The 15,493-nt window shown below is 55.5% G+C and overlaps 1 protein-coding gene across 3 annotated transcripts in view; it reads right to left on the reverse strand.

The window, feature by feature from the left end:
• SGSM1 (small G protein signaling modulator 1) overlaps nt 1-15,493 on the reverse strand; it is a 31,819-nt gene continuing 16,326 nt past the window's right edge. For 2 of the 3 annotated variants that reach the window (XM_048322846.1, XM_048322847.1), the window contains 18 exons: nt 15,175-15,299; nt 13,396-13,463; nt 12,859-13,022; nt 12,337-12,466; nt 10,920-11,090; nt 9,905-10,043; nt 9,572-9,636; nt 9,061-9,206; nt 8,392-8,520; nt 7,769-7,951; nt 5,995-6,066; nt 4,908-5,489; nt 4,088-4,212; nt 2,841-2,923; nt 2,477-2,586; nt 2,111-2,207; nt 1,583-1,750; nt 1-1,223 (listed from right to left, as the gene is read on the reverse strand). In XM_048322846.1, coding sequence (XP_048178803.1) covers nt 1,135-1,223; nt 1,583-1,750; nt 2,111-2,207; nt 2,477-2,586; nt 2,841-2,923; nt 4,088-4,212; nt 4,908-5,489; nt 5,995-6,066; nt 7,769-7,951; nt 8,392-8,520; nt 9,061-9,206; nt 9,572-9,636; nt 9,905-10,043; nt 10,920-11,090; nt 12,337-12,466; nt 12,859-13,022; nt 13,396-13,463; nt 15,175-15,299 — 2,646 coding nt within the window. In that variant the 3' untranslated portion in view covers nt 1-1,134. The remainder of the gene's footprint in view (nt 1,224-1,582; nt 1,751-2,110; nt 2,208-2,476; nt 2,587-2,840; nt 2,924-4,087; nt 4,213-4,907; nt 5,490-5,994; nt 6,067-7,768; nt 7,952-8,391; nt 8,521-9,060; nt 9,207-9,571; nt 9,637-9,904; nt 10,044-10,919; nt 11,091-12,336; nt 12,467-12,858; nt 13,023-13,395; nt 13,464-15,174; nt 15,300-15,493) is intronic. The other variant, XM_048322848.1, reaches the window with a different exon arrangement.

The following is a 15,493-nucleotide window of genomic DNA, read 5'->3' on the forward strand; positions in this document are numbered from 1 at the left end:
CCACAGGAAAAGTGGCCACACACGTGCATCTTCCCAAAGCAAAGACCACTCAGGGACCTTGGGCTAGTTTCCTCTCACAGGCCTGTGGGAGAAGTCCACCACGACCTAACTGGAGATGCTCAGTGGGATTAGGGGACTCAACAGCCAGCCCTGAAGCACATGGGAAACCCCCAGGCACCAAGGGGATTGTCTGAGCTGTTGAGCTTCGAGCTGCCGGTCTTAATGGACAGACAGGCTCTGTCAGAGGGAAAGTCAGGATAATTAGGAGCTCTGACTTGCCTTCTGAGGAGCCCTTCCCTCACAGGAGCTCAGAGGATCAACAAGGAGACCAGACTCCTACCACAAGCAGCTAAAGTAAGGCAGGTAAGGAAACCGCCAGCCTGGAGTTCCCAGAGGAGGTCAGGACCAGATTTCTCAGCGTTCAGAGAACATTACAGAGGCTGGATTTTGAAAAATAAACCCCAATGCTGAATTTGGAGCTGTTCTGAGAATCCATCCAGACATGAAGCTCTTGTGTGCTCAGATACTGTAGGAACAATGTAAAATCCCAGGGAGAAAACAGCGCCCTAAAAAAAAATAAAATACTGAAGGGGAAGCAATGCATTGAGGGACAAGATCAAAAGAGGAGTTTCTGTGATCCAAGTCCCCCCCATTACTGGCAGAACCTCGTTGTGTTGGTGGGAAGCTGAGAACTGGCAGCATCCCTGTGCTGCCCGAGCTCGCAGGGCTGGCTGCCTTCCCACACCACAGGGAAGGGCTGCCCAAGGAAGCAGCTTTCCAAGGAATCAGCTTTCCCTCTGTGCCACCAAGCTCTGCTCCCCCAGCTCTGCCCTGGGATGTGGCAATGCCTGGGCAGTTTTGGTGGCCATGGCAGCTGCTGCCCCTCCAAGGCCAGGAAGCCACTGCCTGGTCCTGCTCCCGGCACAGGAACACACCTGGAGGGATCTTTGGTTGAGTCACTGCAGAAGGTCTGAGCCGGGGCCTGTGCTGAGCCCAGGGGACTCCCAGCTCACACAGCAGCACATGTCCCACCACCTGAGTCCCACAGGTGTGGCACTTGGAGAAACAGGAGAAGGGAGGAAGTATCGGAGGGGAGTCCCGGCTCTTTGTGTGCCTCGTCTGCCCCAGGGTCCTTCATTTGTTCTCGATCAGAGTCTGCACTTTATAGACCAGGTCCCGAGCCAGCTTCAGGATCTGCTTGGTGTTGTGGCGCTCGGCCATTTCTGGAACACAGACAGAGGGACCGGACAGGTCAGACCTGAGCAGCCCCCACCCCTACAGCTCTGCTGCCCACATTCCCAACCAAACCTCGCAGAGACACCTGGCTCTGGAGAGCCATCCTTAACCAGCCCCTTGGGATGGGGAAAGCAGCAGGAAGCACAGCCCAACCCCCAGCTCCCTTCAACACGTCCAGGTTGGCCACTGCTGAGGAGGGCAGGTGGATCCCAGCACCACCAGACCCCTCAGAGCTCTGGGTGTGTTCAACATTTCCAGCATTGCCCAGATGTGTCCACAGCCAGCCACGTGCTGCCCACACCTGAGCAGCTGCCCCAAACTGAGCCCAACAGAGCATGAGCTGTACCATTGAAAAACTTGATGATGTCTGTGAAATCCATGTTGTTCTCCAGGATGATGTCCCGGTACATCTCCACCAGGGCCAGGGCTATGAAGAGCACGTAGTGAGCAGAGGACACGTGAGCAGCAGCCCAGATGGTCTCCCAGACGGCAAAGACGTCGTCGTACACCAGCTCTGTGAGCAGAGAACAGCAGTTACCACTCCACTCACCCCACCCTGACCCTCAGAGCTCACAGCAGCGCTGGGGAGACATGCTGGGTGCTTCCTTCCCACAGGAACCTGCTCCAGCTGGAAGCAGTAAATCAGTCATCTGTAGGGAGAAATATTCTGCCCTGCAGCAGGTGACACAGGCCCCAGGACACACTCGTGGAAAGGCTCAGCAGCAGCTCTGGAACAACAGGTTGTGTATCTAGACAGAACAATCAGCCAGACATAAACCAGGGAAAAGTGAAAAGGAATTCCAAGTTAAGTTTAAAGCTGCTGAGAAGCCTGGAAACGGACCCTGCCCCACCCTTGGGTGGTCTCAGCACACACCTCTCTTGAAGTCCAGGAGAAACCATCGGTAGCAGAAGTAGAAATGAGTGTAATCCCCATTCTGGTGCATCAGCTCAAAGAGCTCAGAGTCCAGAATCTGTCAAAAAAAGCAAAAGGAAACTCAGGAATGCACACACAAGGCACCGGCCATCCCTCTGCCTACTTCCCTCCATCCCACTGCTCTCCTACTGCATCAGCTCCCACCAGCTCCTCCCTCCCTTTCCTGGCACACACTGCTCCAGGCTGTCCTTAGAGCCCCTGCTGTCTCTCCTGCTACCCAGCACTGAAACCCCTCCTCAGCCCCTCCAGGACCAGCTTCCCCTCTTGGGTGTGAGGAGCCACCATCCCCATGCCAGGAACCCTCACCTGGATCAGCGACCTCATGTTGGCAAAGTGGGTGTCCATGGCTCCTCCGTGGGGGAAGTTCTGATTCATCCTCTTCATCAGCTCGGTGAAGCAGCTGAAAGCCAGAGCCTCTGTGCAGGGAGGAGAGACATCACTGCTGGGCTGCACAGGCACTGCTGCTGCTGCTACAGCAACATCCTTCCCAAAAGCCCACCCTGGCCCCAAGGTGGGCTCCTGGGAGCCAGGCAGCACCATGGACAAACAGGATCCCGCTCCACATGCCTCCAAGCACTCCACTGCAAAGGGTCACCTCCAACCTGGTAGATCCCCTCAGCAGACCCCCACACACAGGGACAGGGAAAGCAGAGCAGAGCCACCCACTCACCATCATCCAGGATGACCAGGAGAGGGGCCAGCAGGTCACACATCCCCTGCACGTAGCCAATCTCAATGTGCTGCCAGATGTAGCTGTGTGAGAGGAGCGGGAGAGGTGACCTGGGACCTGAGTGCCACCACCTGCCACCTCCTTTGCCCATGCCCTGTCTCCCTTCCCAGGATGCTGGGGCAAATCACACCTGTTCATTCTGTTATCCCTGTGCCGCAAATTACTCAGTTCTTGTGGTGACTCCCAAGTAGGACATGCATGGCACAGTCCTGGATCTACACCCTGCTATGGCCACATCCAGGGTCAATCCAGGGCCGTGCCGTGGCCATTGCATGGAAAATCAGCACAGGGAAAAGCAAAATGGGAAAGCACAGAACAGTGGGGTCATTAGTTAAAGGGCAGAGACTGATAGAATTTGTTAATCTCTCATTCTTATCCTTCTCCCTCCATTCATCCTCTTGGTTCTCTCTGCAGACACTGCCTGCCTCGCCTTCCCAGTCCCAGTGTCCCAGGAAGCACCCAGCCCTGCAGGGATATCTTCCCTTATTTGGTAGCAAGGCAAAATGTGTTCAGAGAGGACTCAGATCTGCTGCTGGCACAAGGGAAGGATCTTTTCCAGCCGGACCACTGGTTTTCCAAAATGTGCTGTGCTGAAGGTCTAATCTCAGCAGAGATCTCCAGCTCTGGCTGTCGGGTGAAGTGACAGCACTGATGGAACAGCAGCTTCTCCTCATGTTTGCAAGATGAGTGATAGTATTTTATCCTTTGCTGCCTGTGCAGCAGCGGCTGAGCTGGAGCTGGTCTGACTCTGTGAGTGTCACTAGGCAAGCTCGGAGTCACAGGGACTCAGAAATGCACCCAGGTCTGGTTCTTTCCCGGGATTTTGGGCAGGCACAAACCATTCCTGTGCTTCAGGCACTCTCTCATTAACACTACGTTAGCACTGTGGGCTGATCCTCATTAAAACATTTTCCAGGCGTAGTTCAGAAAGCAGGCGGGCTGCACTGGGTTCCTGGGCAGCCCAGGGAGCTTCTGCCTTGGCCAAAACCCCAGGACACAGCAGTGACAGGGGAAGGACAGCCAGACACCTCAGTCTGGGAACCGCAGCATCCTTGGAGCTGTGGCCCCAGCGCTGGGATGATGAGGGGATTTGGGGGAGGAAGGCAAGGAGCAAAACTCAGTAGCCACAACACAGTTTGAGGCTCCAGCCTGCGGGTGAATCCCGGGAAGCCCCCCACAGCCCCCACCTGCACATGACATTGCGGAGCTTCTCCAGGTTGGCGGGGGTGAAGTACCAGTAGTTGCGGTCACAGCGCTGCACATCCTTCTCGATGCGGTGCAGGTTCACTGTGTACATGTCCAGCAGCTCTGGCTGCCCAAAACAAGAGCAGAGTTGATTTGTTTTCCAGTAAAAAGCAAGGAGAGAGTCGCAAGGGCAGTGGAGCGACAGGGCAGAGTTTGGGTGGAAGGTGGGAGCCCCTCTATGCCCAACTGCAGGCAAATGCAAATCCTGCCCCTCCACTCATCCCCAGTGAGGCAATCTGGAGTGTGGTGTTCAGTTCTGGGCTCCACAGCTCAAGAAAGACAAGGAGCTGCCAGAGAGATTATTTGGGATCTGGAGCATCTCTGTCATGAAGAGACACTGTGGGAGCTGGTCAGTCTGGAGAAGACTGAGAGGGAATCTCATCAATCCATACAAACATCCCAAACTGTGCACCAAAAGGACAGTGTCAGACTCTGTTCAGTGGTGCCCAGTGACAGGACGAGGAGCAATGGCCATAAACTGAAACACAAGCTCCACCTTGACGTGAGGAAGAACTTCATTCTATGGAGGGTAGCAGAGCCCTGGAACAGCTGCCCAGGGAGGGTGTTGGAGTCTCCCTTTCTGGACACATTCCTGTGTCACCTGGACACATTCCAAACCCACCTGGACACATTCCTGTGTCATCTGCTCCAGGTAGGAGGGTTGGACTGGATGATCTCCAGAGGGCCCTTCCCACCATTCTGGGATTCTGTGGTCCTGTGAAGCATCCAGGAAGAACCCCCCCCGGACAGGTCTGTACTTACAGAGTAGGTGACACCCGTGGAGGAGAGAGCAGCTGGTTCACTGCTGGTCAGATCAGTGACAGTCAGAGAGTCCAGCTGTGGGTACAGACTCTCCATCTCCGGCTCCTCGGAGAGGTTGTCCTCGCTCTCCACCAGGCTCTGCTTCTCAGCCTCGCTGTCTGCCCAGCTCTCCACCACAGTCAGGGCCACGGTGTCACTGTCATGCAGGAGCCCTGCTGAGCCTTTACCCACAGGGACAAAGTCCACGGTTCCACCAGTGGGAAATTCACTTTCCAGGCTGTCTTGGCCTTGCAGCTTCTCCTGCTGGACACCATCTGTGTCAGGTGGGGCTGGCACATCGGACCCAGCAGCCTTTCCCTGGGAGCTGGATGAAGATTTGGTGGTTTCCAGGGCACTGTCCTCGTTACTGAAGCTGCGCTCAGAGAACCCCGATGTGATGGAGAAGTTTTGGGAAGAGGGGTGCCCGGAATCCGGGGAACATGTGCCGTTGGGAACTGTCCCATTGGGGATCTTGCTTTGTTTGCCATCTTCCAGCTGAGCATCTACTTCAGTCTGTTCCACCTCATCCACAGATTCAAACACCTGCAAAGGGTGAGTGGGAAGACATCCCAGGCATTCAGCAAGTGTTGGGAACACAGGCACTGTGTCCCCAAGAGCTGTGCACTCATAGTGCCCGTGTTCCCAGCAGTGGAGAGGAAGGAAAATCCCCCTTTAGCTTCTTCTCCCTGGATCTGAGTCAGCGCTTGGTCGTTCGCACAGCCCCAAGCCCATAAATCCCTGCTCCAAAGGACTATGCTTTTCTTGGCATTATATACTGGGCAGAAATTTCAACAGGTGTAAAACATCTGGGCATGAGCAGAGGGAGCAGCCACAGACCTTCAGGTGCGAGGCCACGGGGCAGAGCTGAACACTGAGCACCACAAGCAGAGCACAGTTCTGACATTAATAGCTCCAAAGCAGGTTGGGGACTCATTTACCTCTTCCAACACTGGTTCTGTTTGCCAGAAATCATTTTGGTTGTGGTGAGGGGTCAGCCCAAGCCCAGGCAGAGCCGTGGGGTCAAGGAAAGGAGGGACAAGGTGCTCACCTGGGTGCTGGAGCTGGAGTCGCTCTGCAGCCGGGCGTGGTTCTGCCGGCCGGAGCTGCAGCTCTGCGAGGACTGTAGGGGACAGGGAAAAGGGCAGAGAGAAAGAAAAGAAAAAGGGTCGGGGTGAGGGAGCTCAAGCAGAGGTGGCACTTCTGCAGGTGAAGAACAAGCAGAAAATGCATCCAGTAAATTCTCATATTTGATCCATGGAGGGTGTTGCTGTCACATCAGTGCTGCCCTATCACCCAGAGCAGTGCTCTGCTTCAGCCCCTGACACTGCTGGGAAGGTGACAAAGCCAAAGCCCCAGGCCAGTGCACTTGTTCAAGTGCTGTGAGTTAGGTCTGAAGGAGCTGCTTTCCTCTGGCCTGCACGGAGGTCATACTGCCTCCCTGGAGTGCAAATTTCTACAAATCTCTGTCCTAATTTGGCAGCAATGCAGCTCAGCCCAGCTCAGTTTACATAAACGATGAAGTCAGGCTATAAAACAGTCCCTCCAAGCATATTCATGCTTTTTTCCTTTTCTTCAAGGACAAATATTGATGTTTTGAGCCAGGCTCAGTGGAAGCAGCTCCTCTCAAAGTCACGAGCACCCTGTTCTGGTTTCCAGCTGAAGCACAGAGGGAAGGGCTGGGCTTTGCAGGCACCAGCTCCGTGCTCAGCTCCGTGGGGTCCCTCTGAGCAACCAGCCCTCAATGGGAGCAAGTCCTCCCCATAAACTGAGCAGAGGCCATGACATCACACACAAACAATAGGATTTTAAGAAAATACAGCACAATCAGAACAGCAGTTGTCCCCACCCTTGTATTGTGGGTGTTTGCTGGGCAGGGCTCTGGTGGAGAGAGGAAGGGCGACAGTTTTCCTCCATTGCTATGGGAGCACTTAAAACAGGAAATTTCAGGTTGAGATGGGAAAAGGGGGAAACTTTGCTGGTGTTCACTCTGCCAGCTCCCTTCCCAGTGCCTGTTCCCAGAACAGGCACATGTAGGTACAAAGGAAGAGCCACGGTGGAGATGCTGAGGGGATGGGAATGATTCCCAGGGCTTCAGCCAACGGAGCAGCGCCTCTGCTCACCCTGAGAGCTGCATTATCCAGTTCCACCCTGGCCCTGGCTCAGACCTGCCTTCCCTGCATCTCTCCCTCTCTGGGCACACACGTAGCCTGCAGGACTGGGGCTGAGCTCATCTCTTTCCCAAAGCACCCACACAAACTTCCCAGAGGGAAGCAGATCAAGTCTCCAGCGCTCACCTCCCCTCACCTCTGGGACAGCAGCCTGAGGCCAGGGAATGCTCTGCCATGCTGGGCTCTTCTCCTCCAAGGACAAAACTCTCATAGAAACACTCCCTGGACTGTTCCCAGGACTGCATTTTCTTTCACAGGCTTTTCCCTCCACACCCTTTGGTTTGAGCTGTGGATCTCATTCCTCACTGCATTGCTAAAAGCCAGTCCCACTGTGCTGGGTGTCCCCATGGATGAGGCAGTGCACTGAGGGTGTAGTGAGGCTTCTTCCATGCCGGGAAAGGGAGCCAGGAAGCCCAGTGTCCTGCTTCACAGCCCCTCAGTGCCAGGAACATGGTCTTCCTCCTCACCCCTACTTCAAACCATCTTCCATGGAGCTAATCCTCGTGTGCCCCATGAGTATCTCACTTCCACAGACTACAGCAAGGGACAAGACACACAGGTGGGCACCGGTCAGGGAAGGAGGATGGGCAGGACCTGTGTCTCCATCCCACACCGACTCCAGGTGGGCACTGCCCAAGCCCCCCACACCCTCACCTCGTTGCTGATGGTCGAGTCCCTGTGCATCATCCTCTGGATGTGGGAGTCCAGGCTGGCCCCCGAGGAGCACTTGGCCAGGGCTGCGGCGTGGGACTCCTTCTCGCGCTGCCGGACGATGGCCTCGCAGCCCAGCCACTCTGCCATCGTGTGCTCGTAGCACGCCCGGGTCTGCTCGTCAGCCTGGGACACAGGGGGACAGGGGCTGGGAATGGCTGTCCCTGGAGAGCCCCAAACCAGCCCCTCCTCTGCCCCAAGCAGCCCTGCACAGGGGGGTGCACATTCGTGTGAACTGTGGCTGGGTGGGACACAGTCACCCTTACCCTGCACAGTGCCTGACCCACAAAATGTGGCCAAAATTTGGATGGAGAAATGCCCATCCACCTCCTCCCTGCCCTTCCAAGGTGCACAAGGCACTGAACATGAGGAGCTGCACAGGCCAGCGATCAATTCCTGCTGATCCACGTGTTTGTCCCACTCCTACCTACAGCCCAGTCCAGAGTGGACATGAGGCCCAGTGGGCTCACGGGGTGGGCTCTGCAAACAGCCCCTTCCACTGGGCAGCACCAGGGCACACCAGTGAACACACTGGGCTGCTGAGCTGGCAGCACACCCTCACCAACCTCCTTCCTCTCTGCCTCCGTCATCCCAAACTGGTAATGGCCCAGCAGGAAGGGCCACACAGCCTTCCTGATCTCGTGCTGGATCCCGCCATAGTAGATCAACCGCAGCAGCTCCTGGTCCTCGTAACTCTGTGGGAAGAGCCTGGGGTCAGGGACACAGCCAGTACATTGGATGTGAAAGTGTCCCCAGCCTGGCTGTGCCACCCTTCACCACCCCGACCACCCCCAGCCCTGCTGCCCATCTGCTATAGATGATCCCTCAGAGCCCTGCCTGGGCTTAAGTAGAGCCAGAGGCTGCTGTGGGTGGGCATTTCAGCTCCCCATACCAGAGAGTGGCCCACAAAAGTCACTGAGGGCCACTGCTGTGCCTCTGACCTGGCAGCACATCAGGAGCCCACTCGGGACAGCAGAACCTGGGTGACAGACACTGCTGCAGGCAGGCTCTGAGCAGAAGCACTTTAAGGAGAGCAGGGTTCACTCCCCAGCTCCCACGTGCCAAGGATTAGGAGCCTCAGGCTCTGTGCAGCCTGGGACAGCCTGGCTGACTTCCCTCCTTGAGGAACTTGTTGACGTGTTTGACCACCTCCCCATGCTACACCCACTTCAGTGCCACTGCCCTGGGCTCCCTGAGCCCAGCAGAGCCGGTGTGTCCCCAGGGCATGGCCCTACCGAGCTGTCCTGCAGGTATCTGTGCCAGATGTCCACGGTGAGCCCCGCGCTGGCGCTGCAGGGGACGTCGGGGGACACGATGTTGTGGTTCACCAGCGCCGACAGGTGGGTTCTCACCGTGGACAGGTGTCTGCAATAGGCCAGCCCTGCAGCAGGAACACCACACCTTCAGCTGTGGAACTCCGGGGAAAACGAGGATGAAGAGCAGGAGAAAGCTCTGGTGAGGCTGGTCCCTGGGGGAGACCCCCTGCAGCCATACCCAGCCCTCAGAGTAGGGAATCTACTGGGACAGGTCCCTCATGCTGTACCCCCAGTGCTGCTGCTCTCGGGGCTCCAGGCTGAGGGTCAGAGGGCAGCTGTTTGCTCCCCACCCTGAGCACGTGCAGCAGACTGGTCCCAGTTCCCCTGACCACTGCCAGCTGCCCCAGCACTACTCCCAGCGCAGAGCTCAGGATCTCATCCCTTATCCCAGCACACATCCCAAGGCAGCAAGGAGGTGACAAGTACTCACATCCATAGAAGGCCCGGGACAGGATCTGGTACTTCATGTTGTCACACAGCAGCTTCAGCGGAGCTCTGCCAACAAAAACCAGCGGGATGTGAGGAGAAGAAATGCTCCTGTGCATCCCCTCAGCCTGACTTTGATCCCACTGATCCAGCTTTGCCTGCAGAGATTCACCAGGGGCGCTGCCCAGGTCCAGAGCAGCAATTCCTGCTGCCAGGCCATGGAGCAGCTGAGATGTCCCAGATGCAGGGACAAGCCTCACCTGAGGCACATCCCACCGACCCTGCCGTGGTCCTCAGACACTGAGCCCTGGCTCTGCTGTGCCCATTGTCCCTGTACCTCTCATGGCTGCAGCCATTGGCCGGGCCCCCGTCGGAGGAGCCGCTCTGGGAGCAGGAGGAGCAGGAGGATTTGCGGGTGCTGGGCTGCCACATGGGGGGCAGGACAGCCCCTGGAGCATCCATCAGGTCCTGGGGCACTGCAGGAGGGCAGAGAGGAGCATCAGGTACAGCCTGGCACTGGCCTGGAGTCCGGGAGCTACAGGGGCCCAATAGAGAGCTTTGATTGGCAAATGCAGCATCCCACACTCTTCCCAAGGAGGCTCCAGCAACCAAGTAGGACCCAGCACAGGGAATGACAGCACTGGTGAGCTCAGGAGGGAGGAAAGGGAACAAAGAGCACTGATGAGAGAGAACCATCGCTAATTAACCAGCTAATTCAGAAAGCTGATCTTAAACTGCTTCATGCTGTCCAAGGCAGAAACCCAACACCCAACACAGATTGCAGAGAGCAGAGAAAACAGGACTGAAATCAGCTGCTGTCCCAGGAAGAGCCGATTACTGGGAGGGAAAAGGCCCATCCCTCAAAGGATCCCCTCCAAAGTTCAGGGAAAGAAGGGAGCATCCAAATCACAAGACAGGAGATGAAGACTTGGATGAGGAGGTTGAGAGGGACAGCAGGAGCTCTGCATGTTGTCACTTGTTAATCCCTGCTTAAACTCAAAGTGCTGCTGCAAAAGCCTCAGGTCCTGCTCAGGTACCACCCACACACAGCCCAGGCCATGAGGAATAATCCTTTTTACCCCTCCTTGGAAATTAAATTGTGGTAGAAATTTCATCTTCTGGCTGGGCAAGAGTGGCCTCACTCTCCCGTGGTCTCACTGACTCTCCCTGCTTGGGATAAGGAATAATTGACATTGGCAGGAAAAATACTGAATTATTCCTACGAAAGTCCCTTCCCCTCCCACTGAGCTGAAGGGTCAGTGACAGTCGGTGGTGACAGGGACAGCTCTGCAGGACCTGCCAAGTGACAACACAGGCGAGCTGAGCACCAGACCCAACCAACAGCTCATTACACTGATGCCAAGAGGTGCCCAGAGCAGCACGGAGAGCTCGGGATGTGCCAGGGAGACTCAGACACCACTTAGGGATCACCACCATCTTGCTTCCAGCTGGAATCTTCATGATCTTCCCTCTCCCAGCAGTCACAGGTGCAAGGAATGGGTGAAAAGCACCATTAATGGCAACTAGAGACACGGAGAGAGGACAAGGGCACAAATGAAAAGGGGAGAAAGGAAGAATCTGTGGAGAAGAGAGAATGATGCAGTTGCACCCCTGGCTGGGGAGGTGCACGGGAACAGCACAGGCTGTCATGATGCCAGCTGAGGAGATGGCAGCAGTTCATTTCCCAGAAAATGTGGCCCCCAGCCTGGAATTTTAACGAGTAGATCAAAAGGCAGCCACGGAAGGGAGCATCTCTATCTGCTGGTTTAGCTTCAATCAGGTTTTAATCTGACTCACTGAATTGTGTTAGTCAGCTGAAGGCAGGGAGAACCAATAATAATCCCAGTTGACATTATGGAGGAGTAACAGCGGATGTAGTTTCTCCCTCGTAGCCTCCAAAATACAGGAAAAAGGTTTCCATCAGATTTCAGAGCTTTTTTAACACACACTCCACAAGTCTTCTACCTAAAACTCATGTTTTCCCCCTTATAAAGTCACCCATGATGTCCCCAGAGGTCAGAAAATCGCTCTTGGCATCTCACAGAAGAGTGAGGACAAATGTACAGACATTTCAGCCAGGCTCAGATCATTCACCACCACACACTAAGAGGCATTTCTGGTTTGGAGAATCCAGCAGCATCCCCTCCCTTGAGTTAGGGACTGAAGACAGGTGGGTGCAGCCTGGCAGCAGCCAGAGCAGGGTGCTGTGACCTCTCCTTTATGCTGCAGAAGCCACACTTGACAGAACATCACTGGATTTAATGCAACCTGGGGACTGCAAGAGAAGAATCAGCCCTGGGGGCTTGTGATGGCAGAAGGTGGCCCCCAAGTGACCAAGGTGAATCTTTTTACTGAAATTATGTGTAAGAGAGGTTTTTTCTGACTACTGACGCTGTTGGGCAGCTGCAGAAACAAAGCACTCAGTAGCAAGTGGAAGGTTAGAATAAAAAACACCACAGAATCATGGAATGATTGGGCTTGGAAGGGAACTTAGAGATGATGGGCAGGGACACCTCCCACTATCCCAGGTTACTCCAAGCCCCGTCCAGCCTGGCCTCGGACACTTCCAGGGATGGAGCAGCCACAGCTTCTCTGAGCACCCTGAGCCAGGGCCTCCCCACCCTCCCAGGGAGGAACGATGACATTTAGGATCAGGCAGCACTGACACAACCAGAGCCCCCTTCCCTGGAACCACCTCCTGGTTTGCCCCATGCCCACCAGCACCGTGTTCCGACTCCTACTACCCCCCAAAGCATGCCCTGCACTCACCAAACTCCGCCTGTGTCCCGGGGTAGATGATCCTGAAAACATAATCCGTGGCTTCGTCATCTTCCTTGTCGGACGCGGACTCAGAGGAGCCCTGGGGGCTGCGCTTCCTCAGTTTGGGAAACACCTTCCCCTGGGGGAGCAGAACGTGCCCTTCACGAGACACCCCAGGCCCAACCACTCCCTTCCCGAGCTCCTGCCCCACACGCTTTGCCATGTCTGCACATTCCCTGGGCTGGATCAGCCTCTGGATCAAGTTTCCAGTGGCAGGTGAATCCATAACCCTGCTGGGCACAGCCTAAGTACAGCCCAGAGAACCAAACCCTCATGGGCAGCTGTCCCACGCCACCCTCCCCAGCTCTCCAGAAGGTCTCTTTAGCTGGGTGAGGTCATGAGCTAAACCAAACCACCACATTTTAAGCCCACTTTCCTTATTAACTCTGGGAGGGGATCATTTAAAACGCAGCAGCCGCTAATGCCAGGCAGAGGATCCACATGGGAAGCCCAGCAGGAACAGGCACCCACCTTTCCCCGCTGTGACCAAAGGGGTGGATCCAGCTGACCATGGGGCAGGAGGCCGTTCTCCAGGCAGGACAGGAACTGCAGCAAGTGCCCTCCACGGGGGAAGCGCAGAGGTGGCCTCTGGATGCCATCCTGGCTCACCAGGACAACCGTGCCACCACTGTCCACTGTTGGCAACAGCGAGAGCAGACGCACCCATCAGCGAGAGAAACAGCACAGGCCGAAAGGCAGAGGGCAGGAAAGCTCAGGGAATGGAAAATAAGGATTTTCTTCCTAGTGTGGGTTCTTCTCTAAGTCCAGGATAAGACAGGCCCTGGAGAAAGCCTGCTGGGATCACCCCCTTGGAAATCAGAGCAGGGAGCACTCCCAGCCAAGCACCACAGCCAGGAGCTGGGGGAAAGACTTTCCTAGAAGCACTAGGATCACCCCGAGCTCTGGGCATCTGTCCTGCAGCCAAAGCAGAACCCTGTGCCCTCCCCAGAGGTAAGGGATCAAGTGCCAGCGTGACACAGCCCCCAGCAGCCCCGGCTCTGGCCTTACCTTGCTGGTGACAGTGCAGATACACGATCTCCTCCAGGCGAATGGTCATGGCATAATCCCAGTACACGCTGGAACAGAGTGACAGGGAAGCTGTGAGCCTCAGGGATGTGAGAGGCTCTACTGCTGCTTGTGGCAGCTCCAGATCCTGCTCCAGATACCCTGGAACCAGGCAAAGCCACAGAAAGGATGAGATCCCAGAGCAGTGATGCCAGCCTGATGAGCGACAACATCCCTCCAGAAGCAGGAACTGTCCCTGCCACCTCAGCTCAGCCAGGGCCAGTCCTGTCCCACCTGCCCTGGGTGGTTTCTCTACCCTCACACTGTTCCCAGACACAGAAAATGTGTCCATGGATCCTGGCTACTCTGGGCACCCCAAGAATCCACCAGGAGCAGCCCCAGAGCCCTAAGGAAATGTGCAGTGAGGTCCAAACCTGGGCTGCTGCTCTGCCCTGGCTCGGGGAAGTAAACCCTCACAATTTGTGGGGTTTTTTCAGAGCTCACAACACATTTGATCTCAGCTGCTTCTGTTCAAGAACTGTCTCAGCACAGGCACCTCGAGGTGTCTGAGCAAATCTAGAACATGCTGGAGAGCTGGTAGCCACCAGACAGGGCAGGGTTTCATTCCTCTGGAGAGCCCAGAGCTGCTGTCTGAGGGTGTCAATCACATCCCACTTCTTTGCAACCAAGCAAACTTCCAGATTCTGAGCAGCAGCAGCAGCCTTCACAAAAATAGTGCTTAAATAACATTAAAAACAGCTCGTGAAGGCAGTGAAGGACAGGAAGGTGTGCAAGAGTCACTCCTTGTACAGTCATACTTACTGTGCCATCTGCCTCCTCTCTTCCTTGGTCACGTCTTGACACTGGGAAATTTTTAGAGCTTAGGCTGATGCCCAAGACAAGAACTCAGAAAAGGAGTGTAGAGATGAAAACAGATTTTAGGGGAGGGTACCAGGCACAACTGAACAGCCCAGGGGCCAAGAAGAAAGGGGAGATGAAAAGAACACAGGTAAACAAAACCCGAAAAACTACAACTGACAATGAAGAGAACTGAGACCAAGTTTTGCTGAAGAAGATCTCGACTCCAGGTCAAAGCATCAGTGTCCTAAACACTCCCATTTTCCTGGAGCATCTGCTGCTGGAAAGGGATTTTGTTTCTCAGGCAAACTGGGACATGGCATGATTCTGCAAGGCCTGTGAAAGGATTGCAGGTGGCAAAGGAAAGGCCAGCAGTGCCCCAGGAGAGAAGGGCATGGCCACACTGCCTGCCAAGCCAAGGGAGCAGACTTCAGGAAGAACAAGCTCCAGGGACTCGGATAAATCCAAGGAACTCAGAATACCTGCACCAGGATCACCAAAACAGCACCACCAAACAGCTGTCACCGAGCCTGGTCCCCAGGGAGCTGCTCCTGCTCCCTCCCACAGATTCTCTTCCCTGCCCATGAGCTCCTCAGGTCCCCAGATGACAACAGCCAAGATAAACCTGGGAGCACTGTGTCCTGGGAGGGAGGGGAGGGCGTTCCCCTCAGAAAAACCCCCAGGGCAATTAATGAAACCCCTCTGTGCATTTTGGAACAAGCCCCATTCCCTCACTGAGCACTTCCCAGCAGAGACACATCTCACACCACCTCCTGCCACCCTCTCCCAGCCTCCTTCCCATTCTAGGCTCAAGGATGGTGATTTTGCTCTGGGAAAACACTGATGGCTTTGCCAATCATCCATCCAAACTCTGGCCCAGGGGAACTTTTCCCCCCCTGCCCTGGCATACTCAGAGCCAGTCACCTCTTCTCGTAGTCCAGGTCCCCCACGGAGCCGTTCATCAGCTGGTTGGGGGTCCACTTCAGTGCCATGATGTCGGCAGTCTGGTGAAGGGACAGATATCCTGGGATTGCCTCCATGTCATCTCTCTTGGGAAAAGAAACACGGGGACAGAGTGAGCTGGAAGATGCCAGAAGCACAAAGCCCTGGAGCCCAGTCCTGGCCCCTCACACAGCCCTGCCTGCTGCCCCTGAGCCCACCCAGTCACAAACAGTAAGAAACCCACTGTGTTGCTGGAAAACCTCCTAGCAGAGACTCCAGGACACCTCACTGCCTTGGAAAA

This window comes from Corvus hawaiiensis, chromosome 18 (genome assembly GCF_020740725.1).
Source record: "Corvus hawaiiensis isolate bCorHaw1 chromosome 18, bCorHaw1.pri.cur, whole genome shotgun sequence".
Classification (NCBI taxonomy): Eukaryota; Metazoa; Chordata; class Aves; order Passeriformes; family Corvidae; genus Corvus; species Corvus hawaiiensis.